The sequence below is a fragment of the Ambystoma mexicanum genome, chromosome 1p (genome assembly GCF_040938575.1).
Source record: "Ambystoma mexicanum isolate Mex_15411 chromosome 1p, UKY_AmexF1_1, whole genome shotgun sequence".
Taxonomy (NCBI): Eukaryota; Metazoa; Chordata; class Amphibia; order Caudata; family Ambystomatidae; genus Ambystoma; species Ambystoma mexicanum.
The window spans coordinates 365,451,077-365,473,891 of record NC_090921.1 but is presented as its reverse complement, the minus strand read 5'-3'; the positions used below and the strand labels follow the sequence as shown (position 1 = coordinate 365,473,891).

The following is a 22,815-nucleotide window of genomic DNA, read 5'->3' as shown; positions in this document are numbered from 1 at the left end:
CGGTGTTGGGGGCTATCTAGATGCAGTGTCACATAAGTACATTTCAGAATCCGGAAGAGACATGCATTGGAGAGATTGATTGTGGGATGCTGCGAGGGTCGGGCTGAGGCATAAAATTGGCTCAGGCACCAATGAAAAGTGTCCCACAGTTAGAAATGGCAATTCATTCCTTTTGTGACAGACCATTTGAGCAATGCTCAAGTATTTTTGTGTGGATAAAATGTGTTTTTCCCATTTTAAAGAATATTTGTTCAGTAACATTGGTCAAAACTACTAGCTACACAGTAACGCAACCCACCAAACTGGCCCACATTGGTGAAAAAAATTGTCCCATGCAATAATTTTGGGGTTTTGCTTGGCATTGGCCTATTGCCTGAAAGGCTAGTCCGAGCCTGAATGCTGGGGGCAAGTGTTAGGTTTGGTGGAACTGTTAAAATGCTCAAACGGAATAAATCAGGTGGGAACCACCTAATTATGACTGATGCTCACAAATTGCACACTCTATGAGCTTATTCATTCTTTCATATTTCAAAAGTAGGATTTCGAAACGTCAAAGACCGATTATTTCTTCCTCTTTTAAACTAATTTCTTTTCCGGTATATCAATCTCTTCTATCCATCAAAAAAAGAAACGAAATCCTTTGTTTAAATAAAATTCTCAACCAGTGTTTAATTCACACAGTTCTTGAAGCCCGATTCAGCCAATGCATTTCGGTGTACACCACCATCATCAAGGCTTTGTGTCCATGTTTCACAATAAGGGTTCTACGTAGGGGCGTCCTCGTAGAGCGTTACAGCGAACGGATGCAGTTCCGGCAACCTTGCTCTGTATGAGACACCATTATTTGGAAGACCGCATACGGTTCAGGGAAGAATTGGTACAAGGCTATTTCCAGTTGACTACAACAGGCCTGACCTATGCACGCACCCGTCAATGGGAGACAGTGACTTCATTTTCCGACAGACTTTTTTTAAAGTCATTTCCAACACCGAACTTACTTTGGAAAAAAACCCATCTAATTATTTTTTTTATTTTTGGGAGGTTCCCTCCCACCCCCCTTTTCCCTATTCTTTCACCCCTGACCCAACCTCATCCCAAAGCCATTTTAACTCCCCCGCCCCTTCCTATATTTCAATTAACTTTTTCAAAGAAATGTCGGCATGTCTGTCGGCAAATGAACACGAAACCCTCTGAGGGATATTGAAATACCACATATCGGCAGTATTTCGATGTTATGTTACATTTTGTTAATATTTTCAAACTGTTCCGAAGCACCAAGATTCGGAGCGCCGAGACTTGTTTCAGAGTTGGTATGGAGTCCCTGCCCCTAGTATCCAGAGCCTAATGTGGGGAATAAACCCAAAGTACCACGCTGGGCTCTGCTCTCTTTGCAGACTTCAGGCATCCATCGTGAGCGTGATGTGCCTATTGTAAGAAGATTCAATTCAACACTACAGCTAAGTCAATGCCTAGTCTGGGATACTGAATGGAAACCCTTATTGATATATCTTTATGTCCAGTTCATGAGTTCTGGATGACTACCCCTATATAACACCCCTCTCTTAGAATCCCCCTGACCCCACTGAGCCAAGAAGTAGTTCTGTTTTGCAAGTTTAAAAGGTTTATTTGAGAAATAAGACAAAATATAGATACCACGCTTTTATAATAAATTAATAATCGATATCGCCCTTATAAATATAATGTTAATCAACAATGGGTAATCTGACACTAGCACACCTCTTTATAATCAATGAGGAGTTAGTATAGGATGGATCAAGTAGCAAAAATACTTTTATGATTTCAAGGGAAAAGCAATGAGGAATAAAATGCAGTACAGAAATACTTGAGATGATTTTAGAAAAGATAATATAATCACTTTTTCTCTGGCAATTCACCCCCTTCCCCTATGCAATGTAAGACATGGAAGTAGATGTAAAGAGGAGCACACAGTTCTCAGGAATGCAATCAAATACAATACGAAATTCAGTTCCCCCCCAGCAAGCTTAGAGAAAACCGGTATGAGTTTTAAAACACAGGCCCAAGTGCTTTGAATGTGGTGGCAATGAAGTGAGAAATATGCTGAAAATGCTTTTAATTCTCTTTAGGAGGTTCAGGGTGAGTGAGAGATACTTGGGATGAGTTCAGGCTCACTTTAGCAATGATTCAGAGATGGTGATTAAGAGGCAAACGAATTTTTAGCAAGGAAAGAAATGACTGCTGATGGTTACACGTGGCTGGATTTTTAACCAAATCGCAAATCGCAGTAAAATTCGCGAGTGCGTGAATCGTGATTGCAGAAAAAGTATAAGGAGGTCGGTTCTAGGCTTGTTGGAAAGCTTAGATTCTAAGCTTTCAGAGGAAAGTTAAACCAAGTTCGTAGCCCAAACGGTTCCAGAGATATGAACGATTTTGTAAAGGTCGTTTTTCGGATTTAAAGTAAACTCAAAATGAAAGGTGACAGCTTTGCAGCTGCAGAATTGACAAATGACAGTGGTGCAGCTTTACAAATGACAGGTGACAGTTAGGAGGCAGTTCTACTTAGGTTAAATAGATTGAATTATATTACTTTAAACTAAGATATTTGGTTTTGCCCCGTCCTAGCTATACTCACAATATATTTGGAAGGACTGGGTCTCGTCACGGATCTGATCAATCAGGCTAGCGGCACTTCACAGCGATCTGGTCTCTGGGTCTGCGGTTCTGCACCGTCTGGTCTGGTCGGGTCTGGCACTGGTCTGGTCTGTCCGGATACAGTGTTCTCTGCACGACTCCTGGATCTCTGCACTGGTCCTAGCAAAAGTTCTTGGCAAGGGATTCAAGCAGCTCGCCCGGCTGTGAGTAGCTTGCAATGATTTGAGGCCTTCTGCAGAGAACTCAGCTTGTGGTTTTAGGCCTCTGATTCAGGTTCTATAGTATAAGTTCTAGGTTCTGGAGTATGTAGCTGGAGTCAGTCTGGAACTGGTATCTTCTGGATGTTGTGTGGTCCGGCAAAACACGCCGCAGCAACTGGATTTGAATTTCTCTACCTGTCCCAGCAGTCTCTTTTTATGTGTTTTGAAAATGGGTGTGTGCCTGGGCCTAACTAAGCCTGCCCCTCTCTACTTGTCATTGGCCCAATTCTCCCCTCTCCCATGATTGGGGAAGGAAATGTGAGTCAGAGTGATGCTGTAGGTTTTATGGGTCGGAGGATCCTCCCCTGATCAGTTTGCCCACAAATCTATATTTGATTCAAATACATCCTTCCCAGATATACAATTTGTTGAAATTACATGTGCACATTATATATTCCTTATGGTCCATGCTTTTCCGCCTCTGATCTTCCTGGGGGCTTGCATTCAAAAATGACAACATTTTACGCTTTTTAACTGGTTTTGCAATATCAGACATTTACCCAAATTTACACACATGTGCGCAAGGAGTATGGACATGAATTGATGAAGTGTCAGATTTTTAACATGCAGACATTTGGAGTGAGACCCTTTTTTCCGCTAGCAACCCCCAGAATACACCACAAGGTCCTAACGCATCTCAAAATGTTCACAGAAAAATCACAAAAATAATGATATTACTTATATAATTCTGACAAGTCCGCACTTTAAGTTATCTATCTTTTTAAAATTATGCTCTGGCCCAGATGGGTGTGGTTTAGGTTCCAAAGCACATGGGGGAAGCTTCTGCCTGTCCCCGCCTCCAGCTCGGGTGGCTCCCAGAGGCACTTCTCCTCCCACTTCTCCCAAGAGGAAGCCACTTTTACGACGCCCCCAATATAAGATTTGCCTGAGTCCAGGACAGGCCTTTGTTCACCTCCCTGTAGTCCCCAGCTGCTCCACCCCTAATCTAATCAGAGAGGTGACAACTCCTTTTGGCAAGGAGAAGAGTGGCTGAGCAGGTTTTAACTCCTGTGGGGGTAGATGTCAGGCAGAATTCAGTTTCATTAAGCCAGGTTTTTTGTATGCACACATACTTCATTCTGCCAGATGTCCGCTGGTGTTCAGTGAGATTTTTGGATGTGTTGCAATGTTTGAAAATAGGCATTTTGAGCTGGCATTCAGAGAAACCAAAGCTAATTTTAAAGCGTTTTTGAGCTAACAGGCGCTGCTGTTTTACCTTTGGCACCAATTCCACTCATGGCACCCTGGCCCATCATGCTCGCGCTGGTGGGTGGCAAGTTAGGCAGCCATTTTGGTGTACGCACAAACTGCGTGGTTCTCCTGGATTCTGGCGCACATGTGGGCTTTTTGGCCATCTTGGATTTTCTAAGCCCACAGCACCAAATGTTGCAGCATGATAGCTCAAACGTGGGTCAGGACACCCAACACTATAACCTTACAGACCTTGTGTGTTTTCCTTTTGAAGTATACCAGACAGCGCAGGGAATGGGCCGGAACAAAATGGAACCACGCTCCAGCAAAAAATGTCTTGTCGCTTTTTTCTGGAGCAACGCTCCGTCCCCCATACCCAGGGTCCAGCACATGACTCTCCCAGGCCCTGCACATTAATGCGCAGTCCTCTTTTAGAAGACTTGCATCTTTTGAAAGCAGTCTGCTCGTTGAAGCACAGGTTGCTCACATTGCATGCACGGGTACAAGCTTTCAGAAGACTCGGCAATGCCGGCAGCACTACCCGAGCTGCAGGAGCAGCATTCATCAGCCCCACCACAGCCCAGCTGACCGGAGCTCTTGAGGGAGCATCGGCTTTGCTCCATATCTCCGCCCGGCTTATTTGAAAATATAGCCAGCACCCCTACCATGCGCAGCCCCGCAGGACATAAGCTACAACATTATTCTGCTGAACAACGAAGCACCATCCAGCCTATTCACTGCAAGATGGCCAGCGAAAAAACGGTATGCTTTGTGTTGTGTTGTGTCGCCTAGCAACAGACGCCTTTATTGCTCAATCGACACCACCTGCAGGTGGAAGCTGGCCCGTCGACAAAGGCCTGTGATAAAGGCCCTCAATGTCCCTCTTCAGCTCACTTGAGCCCCCACATCTAGAGAGGGCTGGAGCCCTTTCCCCGCTCCACTATCCGTGCTGCAAGAGCAGCATCCATCAGCATGACCACAGCCCAGCTGACCGGAGCTCTTGAGGGACCATTGGCTTCGCTCAATATCTCGGCCCAACTTATTTGAAAATATAGACGGCACCCCTACCTTGCGCAGTCCCGCAGGACATAAGCTACAACATTATTCTGCTGAACAACGAAGCACCATCCAGCCTATTCACGCACACCAACAGCATTGCAAGATGGCCGACGAAAAAACAGCATCCTTTGTGTTGTGTTGCGTGGCCTAGCAACAGACGCCTTTATTGCACAATCGACGACGCCACCAGGCTGAAGCCGGCCCATCGACGAAGGCCCGCAAAATGGGCCCTGTCTGTCACTGTCCATGCCAGAAGTGTGGCAGGGCGGTCCCGACATGAGCGTCACCCATCCACTTGAATTCTGCCCCCTACCTAATGATCTACCAGATCCCCGACGCCCGCCACCCCCACGGAACTCGGCTACCACCACCCGCTTCTTTTACACAAATGAGTCTCGCGTATAGTACTTTTATCCTAACCATGATTTGCAACTGCATGTTCCGATGTGGCCGCCCACGTAACGTGAGGCAGGACTACCCTACACATTTATCTGGACTCTCAAAAATAACCGCACGTCACCTGTAGCGAGGTAACCTAGCTATCCATGTAACTTAGACACCTTCCTATAACCAAGACACATGCTGAAACTAAGATACCTGTTTGCAAATAAGATAAATGCTCTAATGAGATGCTTTGTAACTAAGACGCTTGCTGTAACTAAGACACTTGATTGTAACTAAGACACTTTCCTGTAACAGCGCCTCAATGCCTCTGGGCTGCTAGTGCACTTTATACATTTAAATAAATAAATGAATAAAAATTACAAAGCCTCACATACCGTTTTGCAGATGTCCAAACTAGTAAGTATGTCCTGCAATTTACAGACATCTCTTTATTAGGGTGGACATTGTGACCAATCAAAACAGAAGAGTCCATTATTCACTTAAAAGGGTTTCATACTGACTAATTGCAAGACATTTTTAACATTTAAAACTTGGGACATTATGATAAGCCCCATTTCTTGGCTCAGGCGGAGGAGGTGACGACCCGGGGCACAGAGCTAAATAGCTCAGGAGGGGCAGGGGGACGTCCTGCGGGGGGAAGGTCCATGCATGTAAGTGGCCCAACCAGGAATCTGACTCTGATCTGGCCACACAAAAGATTAAGCAGCCTGCTGTGCCGGTGAGTGCTCCTCTGTGATGTGCGGCTGGCTGCTCTCTGCTGACTGCTATCCATTTGGAATATGCAAATTCCAAAAATTGTGAGATGCTCTGAAGTCACCCACCCTGTGCCCCTCATTCTTTGTGCTAATAGCCTTTGAAGTGGGGCATTTTATAAGTGGTGGCTCACTTAACAGTCCATTGTTTTTACACTGTAGGTGCCTAACATTTCAGTGTTAAGAACTGAACATGGGGCATTTTTATTCAGCAGGCCAGCACACGTGTCAGTTAGCTGACCAAACCCATACATTGTTCATGTGTCTTTATTTGACACACCTAAACATTTTTTAGTGTATATTTTTAGTTACATATAGCACATCCCTGTCATTTTCTTGCTTAAGTATTCTAGTATATCTCAAAAAGGAATTCAATTGGTACAAACCAAGCCGATGTCTAAGATCAGCTAAACAAGGGCTACTCAAAGCTGCCCATACCAGAGTAAAAGCCACTGGACTCGGGAGGGCTTTTCCCACCAAGGCAATTGCTCTCTGGAAGGAGCTTCCAGGCAACCTTAGATTGGAAAGTAACTACTTTTCGTTTAGAAAGCAGCTGAAAACATTACTTTTTCGGTAAGTTGTTACATACTCAGCTCTGGGCTCATATTGAGTCCATCTCTTCTCTGTTTTATGTAGTCCCGTGATCTCTGCTCCTTCGTGTTTCTGTCGCGTCCTGATGCTTGCGAGCTGCGGCGCGTTATAAATATATAAATAAAAAATAGTGGCTGCTTTGGGACATGGACTAAATGCACCCGCTCCACATCAAAGGTCTTTTAATTGTATAAACAAGCCAACCACTGCCTAGCGCACACACCAGATGGCTCCTCAATGTGACTTGGCACCTTGATTAGGGAAGTAGAGGTCATTGTGTGTTACCATGCAGGCAGTAATCCATGGCAAATCAATGCAGTGATATGGGTGCAACAATGTTTTGTGCGCTGCACAAGCCACCACCCTGTTGGTTAATGGCGTCTACATTGCACTTCCATATGTAACAGCACATATGCCTGTTTTTGTCTGATGTGTCCAATGTCCATACAATAACATACTGAAACGTTTTGTGTACGTGGCTCTGATGAGCATGCCATACTGTGCCCCAACTTAAACGCACAAAGCAATCAAAGAAGTTGCCTCAAATTGTACATACACTAGGCCAAACGCCCCTTGTACACTGCCACACCATGATTTTCACTAGCTGCAGGCCAGCACTAATAGGAGATGCTAATGCCAGCTATGTCATATAAAGCATAGGCCTGCTCTTTTTGCTGAAATAACCCCCCCGAGGCCTGCGTAATAGTGAGGAGGTAGTGGCTGAGGAACTGTGAACCCTTTACCATGCATTAGAAACCGTTTTGTTTAAAACGATTCATCAGCTTATTTTTGGTAAGGGTAACGTTTGTAAGAGGTACAATCCTTTCTGTGTAGCCTTTCTGTGCATTGTTTATTGGGTCTCTCTTCTACGGTATCATGTCCTGTCTAGAGATATAATTCCCAAAAGATGTTTCTGTATTGGGGGTTGGGCATGCTCACACTGAGACCCAGCACTTCCTCATCTAAAATTCTTCAGAAACAAGAAGCAAAAGAGCCCTTGCACCCCATTTGAGTGGCTGATGTTGCAGCCATTTTATACTCGCAAACAAACACTTAAGCTGTCAAATGAGTATTTATGGTTTATGGTTACAAACATTTTAATGTTGGCGTGAGTATCGTGTACATTGATGTGAACACCAAGCCATGCATCTGTTATGAATTTAGAGATCCACACATACAACCCTTTTATCACAGACTTGTTTATCAAATATAGAGATCTATGATCACTGTTATAGTCCTGAAATGCTGTGTGATTTAATGCAAAGCATACCGGAACCCTCACTGGTGCTATTTGTCCCCTTTCCCGCTCTCATGGAGGTATTTTGAAAGAGTAGAATAAGAGTGTGCCAGACTGTCCATCTTGGAATGATAACCTTCCATCAGAAAATAATTCATATGGTTAGTCTAGTATTGCCCCCTGCGAAATACAAGTGAGGTGGTACGAACAAAACACCTGCAACACAGGACCAGTGGTCAGTGGGCCCTCTGACCCTGGTATGGTGGTCACACCACAGTGTGCCAGTATGGACAGTTTGAAACTGCATTCAGGCAAGGCCTTCCCTAAGAGCAGGTGACAAATCATTTACTTGGGCAGCAACAGCTGTGTTTTCACATTAGAATTATTCTGTAAATTACTTGCATTAAAATGTAATGAAACCATCTTCATTTATATAGCAATTATTTATTCATTTTGAGGAGGGGTTTTGTCGCACGACACATAGGTGTAGTTTGGGAGTGACGTGTGCCAGTCAGGGGTTGGAACATTCTGGTGTTTCGCCGTGGGCACCAAGTTTGCTAGAAACTGCCTTGATTATGATGGTCCCATAATGCTCTTTGCTTTTTTGCAGATCGCTAGGGTTAGGTTCTATGAAGAGATACTGTGTTGCGCAACCTGGTTGGGCGGGTCATGCCCTTGGCCCTGTCCCCTCCTTCCCACAGGCCCGCCCCTCCAAAGAGGTGACAGTTCCCCCAGTAAATGTTTTCCATTGCCAGCACTGATACCAGGTGATATTATTGAGTTCAACAGCTCAGGGACAGTTTTGGGGAAAGTTCCAATGTGTTAGTCTGCAGATCGTTTTTTGTTTGATTGAACGTCCGATTTGTAGGGCCTGCATCGTGTAATAAGGCTTCCATTGTCTTTCTAGCAGCTCCGTGGTAGCCCTTGTAATGCATTGTGCAGCATGTCCTGTTTTTGAATGGCTTTGCCACTTACCCCTGTTCTAGTTATTCGCCTGTTTGTTTTATGTTGACCAGGTCACTGGTTCCGTTTTTGGATTTTTGTTTTGCCGCGTTACTTTTCGGTCGAGTGTACACGTGATGATTCTACGTAGCACTGTCAGCAGATGTTCTGCATAGGTTGGCTGGTCACGTGCTAGAGGCACTGGGTTACATGTTGTGAAAGAAAGTGGCATCACTTTTTGAAATGGGCCTGAGCTGGGGGTGTGGCCCACTGTGGGAACGGTTACGTGTTTTCATTGAAGGACTTGCAGATGAATTCATTAATTGTCTCTTCCAGTCCTAAGCTTCCGTGTAATGTGAAAATCAAGGTCCACTATAAGCCTGGCAGTGTCAGTGTAACTGGAGGCTGTGGCGTATGGCGTAGCTCAAAATGGCGGGGACTGGTGGACACTGCTTTACCCACCACTCAGAGGCATAGATCTTGGCGCAATCTGGGGGCATCAGAAATACTGGGGTCACTTCTGCACCATAGGAGGCTGCCACTAACTCAGTGGAGTACATGTACGTCGTTTTCTGGCTGCTTGCGTGCCTCGTTGGCTTCCTGTGTGAACGATTGATGATGTAAGATCCCACGTGACATCAGCAGCATTCTGTGGCCTCGGGTGTGTATCTGCATGGCTAGCTTCAGGGGTTGCGAGGTGAATCGTTTGTGCTCTAGAAAGCGGAGGAGTCAATCCTTCTCTGCTCCAATAGTGTTGCCTGTTTTGGGGTGTGAGTTGGTATCTCTCTTAATAATGTGGTTTTAAGCACCGGCCGTTTTAGCCCAGAAATATGCCCTTTTTGGCAGTCATCCAATGACTTCGTGTTGCTTCTTTATCCACATTCCAGCGATTGTTAGAAAGTTGGACACAGTGTCCATCCATTTTGGAAGTGACTGTGGGAAAGGTCTTGGCAAATAATTGACATTCAAGAACAGATTATTAAAAAAAAAGGTGTAAAAAAAAGGTTTTCTGGCCCAAAGGCATATATGCGCTAGCCCCCCACGGGGGGGGGGCGGCAGAGCGCGCGCCTCATAATGATAGATGCACACATTGTGAAGCCCCCCTTCTAAATGCACAGAAATGGGGGCTGCCTAATGTGTGCAATGGTCATTCCTGACCCTGTCATGTATGTTTTGCATTATTATTCCTCAAACAGGGTTGAGTTTTTTTGTTGTATTTTTAAGCATGCAACAAAGAGGGTCTTTATAAGAGTTATCACTGTGAAATGCCCTCCCACCCATATCATTGCTGGGGGCCTCTTACACATTGCATGCATGGAGGCTGGCTAGCACATTGCTTGCACGGCCACACAGCCCCCTAGAACTGTGCGCGCCCTCCCTGAGACTAAGGTGACCTGTGCATTTATCAAAGTAGCTCAAATAAAACAATTGTATCCTGTACACATTTCTTTATTTGCGTTACCTTTTGAGAATCTGGCCCTCCGTGTCCAGTTGACATTATTTCATTATACAATACATATTCGATGATTTTTTATTTTTTTTGGTTTTCTCTTTAAATGCTGACCACATTGAAGCACAGTGAAATTGTAATGGTTCATGGTCCACGGAAAATATGATAGCCAAAATCATTCACTGGCTCATTGGTCCTAGCTCCAAGGACAGCCCTTTCAAAGCAGCCAGCACCATATTGATTAGGCAAACCAAGGTCTTTCATGGATTCAGAGTGATTACTGTGCCAGTTAATGCTTGTCATGTGATTGATTCTGCGCCCCACTATACCAGCGTGTTGGACTAGCCATTCAGAGGTGCCAAACTGGAGACATGTGCCTTCATTACGAGTGTGGCGGTCCGGAAACAAGGGTGCCGGTAAGCTTACCGGTACCCTTGCTTCCGGACTGCAACACTACAAGTCTGCCTGCATGTGCCGTAGTGCCGGCACGTCTGACCCTGCCAGGTGCATTGGCCCCGGTAGGCAGAGTCGTCACGGAAGCACCAGCACCATTAGTAACGGTGCCCGTGCTTCCGTCTCCCCACTCGACATAGAATCCTATGGGACTCCACGGGAATGGGGAGTTACCGAAACTGCCGCCTGATTTCCCGCTCCGCCGCGACTTGTAATGTCCCGGTGGCACCAGGAAGTCAGGTGGTGGAGTCAGTGTTTCAGGGTCAGCGGCACCAACCTTGTAATGGGGCCCATGGAATCGCTTAACCTCCCTATGCACCAGGCCTCCTCTGCTTCCATGTACTGAAAGAAGAATAACGAATCGAACAGGGACATTTAGCTTTGCAGTGTGGTTGTTCTCCATCGCAGCGCCTGGAATTCTCAGGGATTTCGGCGACCTTCCCTTCAGCAAAATGCTGAATGACCACCCACATTTTGTGCAGCTCAGACCCTATCCCACACCAAACAGCACTTCACTTTGTGAGTGCAGCCAACGCTCTGCGCTTCTCCCCAGCCTGGGGAAGACAGATGTTCCAGCAGTGACCTTTTGGGCCACAAAGCCTGTGGGGCACAGGACCACTCAGGAGGATGGACGGCTGAATCAGCCTGCTAGGATTTGAGCACGTGACCTTCGGGTTGCATGGATTGTTTCAACAGTCGCAATAGGGCTGTACCTGCATCTTTAATGCTGAACACATTATACAGAGGAGATGCCTGTTCTCGGTGATGTTCACATGGTATAATGAATACAGCAATGGATACGTGTACTCATTGTGGTCTTTTTTAGAGCCCCATGCACTCTACGGCTACTCCTGTGTGCGTGAGGCTCAGGTGCATAGCATCAAGGTGGAAGTCTGGTGCTCATATTGAGGACCCATAAGAACTGTCTGACCGCCCAAGTGGCATGGTTCCAGTTGAGAGGGATTGGTGGGGCCTGGTTCATAACTGAGGGTTTCTATGGCCACAATGGAGGGGAGGAGGGTGTAGGCCCGCCATCACGTCCCCACCTTCTAAAAATGAGGCACTTCCAATTGCCTGCAACCTGTGGCCCTCCAGATGTTTCGGAGAACGACTCCCATGATTCTGCTCCACTACCTATGCCGGTTTCGCATGATGGGAGTGGGCTTCCATAACATCTGGAGAGACAAAGGCTGCAGGGCCTTGAAGGAATGCCAGATACAGCGTTCAGAGCCAGTCAGAGGCAAAGAGCCCCCCCTCCCCAACCCCCCTCCTCCTAACCTTAACTTGCATCTCCGTGAAACAACATCATGCCGGCTCTGATGGGAGAGTAACTCGCCCTACTTGTACTCTCCGGACGTGGATGAATGAAGTGCGACGAAAAAGCTATACAGCTTCGTGTTTGATCTGAGTGTGTGCAGACATTTGATGATGCACGCTGTTTTGCGCAGTCTGCCTTGAACAGTCACGGAGTTTTAGTGTAATGCATACTGGAAACAGAGCCTGCATCAAGGGGCCCTGTTGAGACGTCACAAAACCCCTCAAGGGGGCCTCTCTCCCCTAATTACTAAGGTGGTGTGCCTCTTTACTAAACAAGTGTGAGATGCCCACGTGGAGTGGCACAAAATTCACCTTTCTACGTCTCTCTGTCCCCACTTTAGCTAAACCTGAAAGGGAACCTCACGGAGCAGCTCCAGGAAGTTTCCATCCTAACACAGCAAGTCTTCAAACTGAGCAGCGAAAACCACAGACTGCAAGGTGGGTTATGTTATGCCAATGTGTGTAGACCATAATACTCGCGGCACATAAAACACGCTGTATTGAGACTGGTCTTTTGAATATTAAGATAGCTGTTAACATTGCCCGATTCATTGGTACTCGCTGCTAATCATTTATTTTTGGACCATATTGAAAGATGAAAGGCCGCATCATTTCTGCTGGGATTTTTGTCTGTAAACGTCAACCTGCAAGCAGAACCGTGTTGCATACCCTTAATTCACTGACAGCTGTCTAAGTGAGTGGGAACCCCTGGAACTGAGTTTCACTACTTCCTGCTGCCATTTTCACAGCTCCATGGACTGTTATGGCTACAGCCCACATTTTATTTTGAGTTGATGGGCAGGCTCTGTAAAGGTCACCACTTTATGTGTATTCATGCTGAATGGTAGGAGTAGAACAGTGCGCATGCGTGCGCATGCGCTGCTCATCCGGCACATTTGGGAACTATACTGTAGAAGTGGACAGGCACACACTCATCATGTTATCAATCTACTGTGTTCTTCTTGAAAAGCCCAAGCGGAAGCTTAATGGCAAAAGAAAATCGCTTATATATGCATTTTTTTATTGTGTGATTGGTTTCAAATATAACATATACAAAAGTACAACATACAAAATTGCTTTCAGTCCAAATTACATATGTTCAAAAACAAAACATTACAGTTTAGTTTGTCCTGATACCTAAATACAGCTGGTGCGAGGGATATTTGCCTCCCAGAAAAAAATCTGCTACAAAAACTGTCTGTTGAAATAAAAATGTAATTATGAACAAATCTATCAGAGTGCAAAGATCACACGTTGCTGCGCACGGAGGACGTGCAGCGAAAGTTGTAATCTTTGTATTTCACTGGAGATATTACAGTGTCTGCAGATAAGCGGAGGAGCCTTATTATTTTTTCCTCAGATGCCCAATATGTCTCGAGTTGGCAGAAAATGAAACCTAAATCGTATTCAATGAGATTTGCAGATGGTATTTGGGAACTTTTCTAAACAGCGGGGCAATAATAACGCACAGCTTTTTATGTTCCTGCTCTATATTCAGGAAGAGTTTATGTTTCTTAGCGGAAGCACACGTTTCACACCAAACCCAATATCAAAATAGTGTTTTACCCTGAGTTGGATTATGACAGAAGTTGTTTCTAGGATCATCAGCAATTTAAAACACTTATCTGTATCACTGTTGGTAACGCCCTTTGTACCGCTCATACTCTCATATTGCAGATCTTGAAACAAAGTGGTTGGGGATGGTGTCAAGAAACCTAATGTATAGAAGAATGGTGACAATAGGCCTAACTCATAATGTTTCACAGCAATTGTAATTGTTCTTTCATAATGCGCTTAATAACGGACACCAGTTTCTAAACACAAGACTGGGATTCGTGTTGTCTTGCTTCCAAGACAATCGCGTTGCCCATGAGCTATCCTCCCAGCCATCATTGGAACACAATTTAATCATGTTAAGACTTTTCGCCATAAAAGGCCCTCAATTGTTCTCAGATCGACTCAGTCAGCCTGGTGAGAAATCGCGAACCCTTATGTTAATGTAGGAACAGTCTTAGCTTTGGAAAATTTAAGGACAGGAACCACGGAAAACCTTCCATATTTCCTATTAATTCTTTTCATTTAGGCACGCATTAGCATAGCTTGTCTATGCAACATTTGCAGTGAATTGATTCAAAGAAATAATAAGGTATTATAGTCCTATCTGTATTTTTAGTGCGTTCAGGCACTGTGGTATGAACGGAGCCTTCTCCAGGGATTCTCCCGTGTCAAACACCAAGAGGTTAAAGCGACACAGGGCCAAAACATAGCCTTGCTTCAACCCTGTGGATGTTTGAATCTTATTCATGAAATGACACTGGAAATGTAATCTTACTTGAATGCGGGTGTCTGTGTATAAATTACGCAAATTATATAAGGGCACCTGGCTAGGCCCTGAAAAACTCAGGTGGGCATACGTATAGGTAATCAAAAGAATCAGGGTGGAATGTCACATATTCATTTCAAATATGTTTCATGGTAGCATATCTGCATATAGTATATGTTTGCCGTCTCTGCGCTGGGAGAGACCAAGTGACGACTTGGTCTCTCCCAGCGCGGAGACGGCAAACAGCTTGAGACGACTGTACTCGCGCTCCCTGCCTTATTCAAATCACATGAGTCGCGGCTGCTACACAGCACAGCTGTCACTTCCATTATTTGGTGAACCATATACCTGTTCAAGATCAGTGAATAGTAGAAATTTAGAGTTAGTAACTGACCTGCCACGACCATCTCTTCTTTCTTTTTTGGCGATTTACGCGCCTGTTATGTTCCACACAAGAGTGGATCATCAGACTTACCTTAGCACAAGAGTGTCTACGAAAACCCAGGATTTGTATCTACCATCTTCCACACGTCCTGATGAAGGCCTGCACTCACAAGCTCCTTTGAACAGCTCCACTCTGGGCCGAAACACCATAGTGTCGACAATTTCATTAACATCTCGGTGTTGATACCACACACTGTCACTTGTTTGTCATGTTCACTGAAATTCATTCTGTGTCCACAATGTATTTGTCAAAACACAATATGCCGTTGAATGAATGCAAAACTTGTTATGTACTTACCAAAATCTAGTCCACCTGACTGGGTTGTGCTCACTTGTATCGTATACTTTGTGAAACAAATTCTGAATATCTTTGTGTGCTCTAACCCCACTTTTTCATATAAAAAACGTGAATTAAATACTTAGAATCAAAAACACTTTCTGTGATTGATTCTCCTTTTTTCAACATGTTAGATATGCTACCATGAAACAAATATGAAATGAATGGGTGACATTCCACCTTGTGTATAAATTACTCAATATGTTTAGTAGACCATTTGGTATTGCCCGAGCAACTACTTTATGCCACAGGAGAGCCCTACTAACAAAATCAAAGAATGAGGAGATGTATGTCAATGCATGCCGAAAAACAGGGCAGGTATTCCTCTCCAAGCTTCTCTCGGAAAGCTATCTATTATGAAACCTTTCAGTGAGGTTCCCACCCTTCTACGGAAACCAGTCTGAAACTTCTTCAGTCGTCTTGTTTAGTTAGCCTTGGATTCAAGATCCTTCAGAACTAGGGAGGCAAAGATTTTACTATGTTCATCTCAAAGGGCAATGGGTCTGTATTTGCAGGGATTAGACCTGTCTCCTTTTTTGAAAATAGGGACAATGTGCGGAGTTGTTCAAGATTTAGGTGTCTTACCTGTCTTTATAAAGAGCCCATAGGTCTGGGGCATCTTTGAATAATCTATTTGTTAACCCATTAGGGCTAGTAGCTCTAGAGTTTACGGATTTATGGATACGGTCTACTATGCCATCCATCTCAAAGTAGAGCGCCCATGGAGTAAAGGCCTTATTGGAATGTAATGGCTCTCTGTCAGAAATGGGTGCATATCATTTTAATTCCAAAATAACTAATTTCTTTTTCGTTGTTTGGTGGGGGAGTCCACTCCCAAATCCCCCACTTTTTTTAAATAATACTATTCCCCCACCCCCAAAACCACTATTCCCTCCCACAACCCCATTGTTAGTTTCTTTCAAAATTAGGTATTTTGGTATTAGTTTTGTTTTCATTTGTTATTTTTTCATTAGTTGTTTTGGATTCGATATAATCACTGCATACCCATTTTGCAAAATATAGAGCCCATATATTTTCCATAACAGGATTTTGTTGACTGTCTACCTGATTAGAACCTAAATCATTAATTAGGATGCAGAAGCTTTTTTTGGTAATATACTATAGCATAAGCTCTTCACCATCTTGCTGAATTAGGTGATGCCTGTGCCAGCAAGTTTTTATAATTCTGGCATGCAGCGCTAATTGCTTGAATCCTACCTTTGGTTTCTAAAGTACTATGCGTGAAGTATTTAATGTTTCTGCTAAGTTCTCTTTTTTCTTTTTGGACCAGTTCATCATAGATATGTGTCCTCTGTCAGAAAATATGTACCTTTTTAACCGCATATGAACAGACAGTGGCCCTCATTAGGACCCTGGCGGTAAGGGGTTTACGCTAGCGTTAGCTGCGCCGACCCCTTACCGCCAATCCCGAGTTCCCAGAGCGCCATGGTCATTTTTCCGCCCGCTTTTTGCGGGCGTAAAAATCCATGGCGCTATGGGACCTTGGTGTTAATTACGCCACCGTAATTTACGGTGGCGTAATTAACTCCTTCCCCACTCCCATTATACCCTATGGGGCCGAAATGGGAATGGGGAAGGGTAAATGGGTCAATGGGGACTTACCGCCCCGCCGACCTCGGAATGGGGCGGTAAGTCCACCATCCGCCATGGCGTAAACGGACTTTACGCCATGGCGGAAAAGTCCGCCGATGGCGGAAAAAATCCGCCAGGGTCGTAATGAGGGCCAGTGTACTCATACTATCGCATATGAACAGACAGTATACTCATACTACCGCATATAAACAAACAGTGTACACATACTATCGCTTATGACAGAAACTATACTCATACTACCGCATATGAACAGTGTACTCACACTATCGCTTATGACAGTGTACTCATACTATCACATATGAACAGACAGTGTGCTCATACTATCGCTTATGACAGTGTACTCAGACAGTGTACTCATACTATCACTTATGACAGTGTACTCATACTATCGCATATGAACAGTGCACTCATACTAATGCAGATGATAGACAGTGTACTCATACTATCGCATATGAACAGTGCACTCATACTATCGCAGATGATAGACAGTGTACTCATACTATCGCATATGAACAGACAGTGTACTCATACTATCGTATATGACAGACAGTGTACTCATACTATAGCAAATGATAAACAGTGTACTCATACTATCACTTATGACAGACAGTGTACTTATACTACCATATATGAACAGACAGTGTACTCATACTATTGCATATGAACAGACAGTGTACTCATACTATCGCATATGAACAGACAGTGTGCTCATACTATCGCTTATGACAGTGTACTCAGACAGTGTACTCATACTATCGCTTATGACAGACAGTGTACTCATACTATCGCATATGAACAGTGTACTCATACTATCACAGATGATAGACAGTGTACTCATACTATCGTATATGACAGACAGTGTACTCATACTATCACATATGAACAGTGTACACATACTATCGCAGATGATAGACAGTGTACTGATACTATCGCATATGAACAGTGTACTCATACTATCGTATATGACACAGTGTACTCATACTATCGCAAATGATAAATAGTGTACTGATACTATCGCTTATGACAGACAGTGTACTCATACTTTCGCATGTGGACAGTGTACTCATACTATCGTATATGACAGACAGTGGGCCTCAATACGACCCTGGCGTTAACCATGGCGCTAATAGTGCCATGGTTGACGCCGGTATTTTACCAACTCTGCCATGGTGAATGGTGGAATTACCGCCCCATTCCAAGGTTGGCGGGGCGGTAATTCCCCATTCACCATTGGCCCCTCCCCATTCCCTATTTTGCCCCATAGGGCTCAATGGGAATGGGGAAGGTGGTAATTACGGTACCGCAAATTGCGGTACCGTAATTACCTCGAAAATCCCTTTGCGAGTTCCTTCCTTAACGGCTGGTAAAACCAGCCATTAAGGTCGGCACCTGCAAAGGGACCTCGCAATTAGGCGGTAAGGGGTTTAACGGCACCAACACCTTTTACGGTGCCGTTAACCCATTACCGCCTGGGTCGTAATGAGGCCCAATGTATCTGGAAACAATTAGCACATTTCGGGCCTCATTACGACCCTGGTGCTAAGGGATTACCGGTACCGGTAAGGGTACCCGTACCGGTATTCCCTTAGCGCCTAATAACGAGGTCCCTTTGCAGGTTGGGGAATTTAACGCCTGCTTTTTGCAGGCGTTAAAAACCAACCCGCAAAGGGACCTTGGTGCTAAGTACGGTGCCGCAATTTGCGGCACCGTACTTAGTGCCTTCCCCATTCCCATTGAGCCCTATGGGGCAAAAATGGGAATGGGGAAGGGCCATGGCGGCATGGGGAATTACCGCCCGCCAACCTCGGAATGGGGCGGTAATTCCCCATTCCGCCATGGCAGAGTCGGTAAGTACCGGCATGGAGCATGGTGCTATTAGCACCATGGTCCAACGCCAGGGTCGTAATGAGGCCCTTCCTCTCCAAGGTGGACGATATGTATGCACACGATCGGAGTGAATTTATAAATATTTTTCGGACACCAAGGAATTCGGTTTTTAGCAATTAAGACCACCGGAGCTGTTTTAAAAGGAAACGTTTATACTTGTCAGCACATTTGTTTAACGACTAAATGCACTTCTTTACACAGGAGTTACGTGCTGAAATAGTTAAATAAAACGTACACTTAACTCCTGATTCCACTGGATAGGACATTGGTTTATTTGCAAACTCTCCCAACTAAACAAACGGCTCCTTTATGCTGTGACTGATGCCCTTGAAAAATAACAACCTGCAACCTTGAGCTGACCCGGATCTCATCCGTCACATTCCACTAGCCAGGAAGGACTCGTATATCATTTACTCTGGAGCCCAAGCTTTTCCTCCACTAGCGTGACGCATGTGAAGGCCGCACAGCGCTGGGTCCCCAATACGCTTCAATGTCATACAACATTGTGGGTTGGAGAGGGAGACATCAACTGTGGAACTGTCCTTTCGGAAGTTCCCCATTGAGACTGGCCTATGGCGGGCATGTGGGCTTGAGTAAACCCTGACTTGTAGGCTTTACCTCTGGAAGTCACATAGCGAGCTGATTGTCTCAAAGGCTGGTAGGGCTGGGTTAGCAGCACAGGGCCAACACGTCAGGCAGAGGCCTCTTAAACACGAACAGAACAGAGGCACAGCCTGACAGTCCCACGTCAGTCAGTCACATACTAGACAAATGACTCTAAAAGGCTATTATAACTGGGGCACATTCAGTCATGTGTGTTATGAAGAGGCTGACGCAGGCAGGTAAGCAGTATAACAGTATTTATTTAAGTTACATATAAAGGAAGAAGACCCCCAACACTCAGAGGCTCCTCTCCTACAGCACTTTCTCCAACTGACCAACTTTAGAACATTACACGAAAGATGCTATCAGAACATTCCATGACATCATACAGGGCTGAAGCATCATCATATAGGAAAGCATTGAAGGCTCCCTGCTCTCCATAAGACATCACAACACATCTCCCTTTCTTTTTATTTAACTTACCCTATGAATTTAAATCTTTAATTCAACTGAAAAACCACACGCACTATTTCAAAACAGCCGAGACACTCCAACAAACAACCGAGACACTCCAACAACAGTTCCTTGATGTTCCACACATCTATACATGACCTCTCCTCACAGTGGCAATTCTATCTTTATTCCACACTTGCCTTCCAGTCACACGTACAGCTCCTTTCATGACTGCCACAACTCTGACAGGATCCGAATAAAGAGATTCTCCTTTCCTCTTGACAACTCCCTTCCTTATCCTGACCCAATCACCACACTCCACGCGCAATTCTTTCTTCCCTCTCTTAAGATTTTCGCGCATGACCCATTCGGATTTCTTCTTCACCAATGACTTTCTCACTTCATAAACAACCAGATCCGTCTCTCTACTCCCACCAAGCCATGGTGGACATGCCACGGAATATGGCTTCCTGCCCCTCATAAGCTTGAACGGGCACAGACCTGTTGTCGCATGTGGCGCCATCCTCAAAGCCCAGATCCTATTTTGTATCATGGCTACTTTATCCAGACCACACTCCTCACCCATCCGAATACTCTCCATCACACACCTATTCATCCTTTCAACTACCCCGTTGGATTCGGGATGGTACAATGAAGTTCTTTTGTGGTCAACTCCACACTTCCTTAAATAGCTGGTAAAGTTACCGCCTATGAACTGGGGACCATTGTCCGTCAATACACTTTCCGGTAGGCCTTCATTGGCAAAAATCTCCTGCAATATCTTTATCATACTTTCTCCGGTGATGTCTCTCACAACCTTAAAATGCACCCATCTAGAAAACAGGTCTACAACTAGAACAATTAATTTTCCACGTCCTTAACCTAACTCCACAGGACCTAGAATATCCATGGCTATCTCGCTCAATATCCTTGATGGGAGGCCCTCATCCACCAATGGCTGCTTCTTGGCCACAACTCCCTTTCCACTCTTGATGCAAAATTGACAATTAGCTAAGCAATTCTCAATTTCTCTATCAAACCCAGGCCACCAATATTCTTCTCTCAACACCCCCTTGGTTTTGGTAACTCCAATGTGATCACAATGCGCTAGCTCTATCACCTTTTTCCTCAACCCAATCGGGACCACTGCTCTTCCCCACCTGAATAAAATATCATCCATGACAGACAATTCATCCTTCACTTCCCAAAACGGCTTCACCCCCTATGCCAGATCCACTTTATTCGGCCATACCGCTGACACCACATATGGAATTACCCTACTCATGATCTCATCTTTCTTTATCTCATCCAACCACTCCTGTTTGGACACAATACCGTCGGTATTAATAAACACTAATTCCATTTCTTCACTGTCCACAACATCAGAGTCAGCAACTTTCACCCTTGACAAATTATCCGCGAATATGTTGTCCTTTCCTGGAATGACCTCCATCTTAAAACAATGTGTCTGCATCCTGGTGACCCAACCTGCCACTCTGCGGGAAACTTTATCCAGGCCCTTATTTTCGAATATAGCTTTAAGCGGTTTGTGATCTGTGCGAATTACAAATTCTACTCCCCACACAAAATTCCTGAATTGTTCTACAGCCCAGAAGCACGCCAATGCCTCCTTTTCGAGAACCGAATATCTCATCTCTGCTCCCTTGAGACCTCTCGATGCATGAGCTATCACCTCTTCAGACCCATCATCTTGCTTCTGGGATAATACCGCCCCAAGTCCATACTCACTAGCATCTACAGTGATGATAGACAGTCTTCTCGTGTCAAAACATCCCAAGGGACGGGCTAAGTTTATATCTTCCTTTATTCTATTAAATTCCAACTCACAGTGACTATTCCACACAAAATCAACGCCTTTCCTCAGAACTTTTCTCATCTCTTGCACTTTGTCAGCATAATTCACCACAAAATTTTGATAAAATTCCGTCATTCCGAGAAAAGACCTCAAGTCACTCTTATTACAGGGTCTCTCAATTCTCTTTATGGCATTTACCATCTCCTCTTTGGGTCTGATGCCATCCCCCGATACCTCATGTCCCAAATAGTCCACATTTGTCACAGCAAATTTGCACTTCTCTCAGCGTGATACCCCTATCCTTAAATATCTTCAACACTTTGTATAAATTCCCATCATGCTCCTCCAAAGTCACTCCACTCACCAAGACATCACCTTGAAAACAGAACACGCCCTTCACTCCTATCAAAAGGCGATCCATTATTTTCTGAAATACAGAGGCGGCAGATGCCAACCCACAAGGCATTCTCCTAAACTGGAACACCCCCTCATGAGTCACAAACGCTGTGACTTTTCTACATGTCTCCTCTAATTCCACCTGATGATAGGCTGACGTCATATCTAGTTTGGGGAAATACTTTCCCCCACCCACCATGGTCAGTAAATCACCCATGTTGGGTAGTGGGTGCCTGTCCACCAACACACATTTGTTCAACTCGCGCATATCCACGCACAATCTTATGTCCCCTGAACTTTTCTTCACTATTACAACTGGGGAAACCCAGTCAACACCCCCAGCTCTCTCGATCACACCTGTCTTTAACAACTTCTGCAATTCTTGTTTAACACTGTCCCGCAAGGCAAAAGGCACCGGTCTGAGCTTGGCTACGGTGGGAACACTACCCCTTTTTAACAATATTTGATGTTGAAAACCCTTCACTCTTCCCAAAGTCTCATCAAACACTTTACTAAACTCTCTCACATACTTGCAGGACATCGTGGATGCTTCTGACACTTGTTAAACTTGCTCAGGATGGTTGGGGTCTAGTCTGTTTCCTAAATTCTTCTGCTCTCTCCATCCTAATAAGGATTGTCCCTTTTTTGTTACAT

General features: G+C 44.8%; 1 protein-coding gene across 1 annotated transcript in view; it reads left to right on the top strand.

Annotated features, from left to right (window-relative positions):
* The window catches only part of LOC138570270 (uncharacterized), a 160,314-nt gene that overhangs the window by 64,753 nt on the left and 72,746 nt on the right, over window positions 1-22,815 (top strand). The window contains exon 2 of the mRNA XM_069649038.1: window positions 12,630-12,726. Coding sequence (XP_069505139.1) covers window positions 12,630-12,726 — 97 coding nt within the window. The remainder of the gene's footprint in view (window positions 1-12,629; window positions 12,727-22,815) is intronic.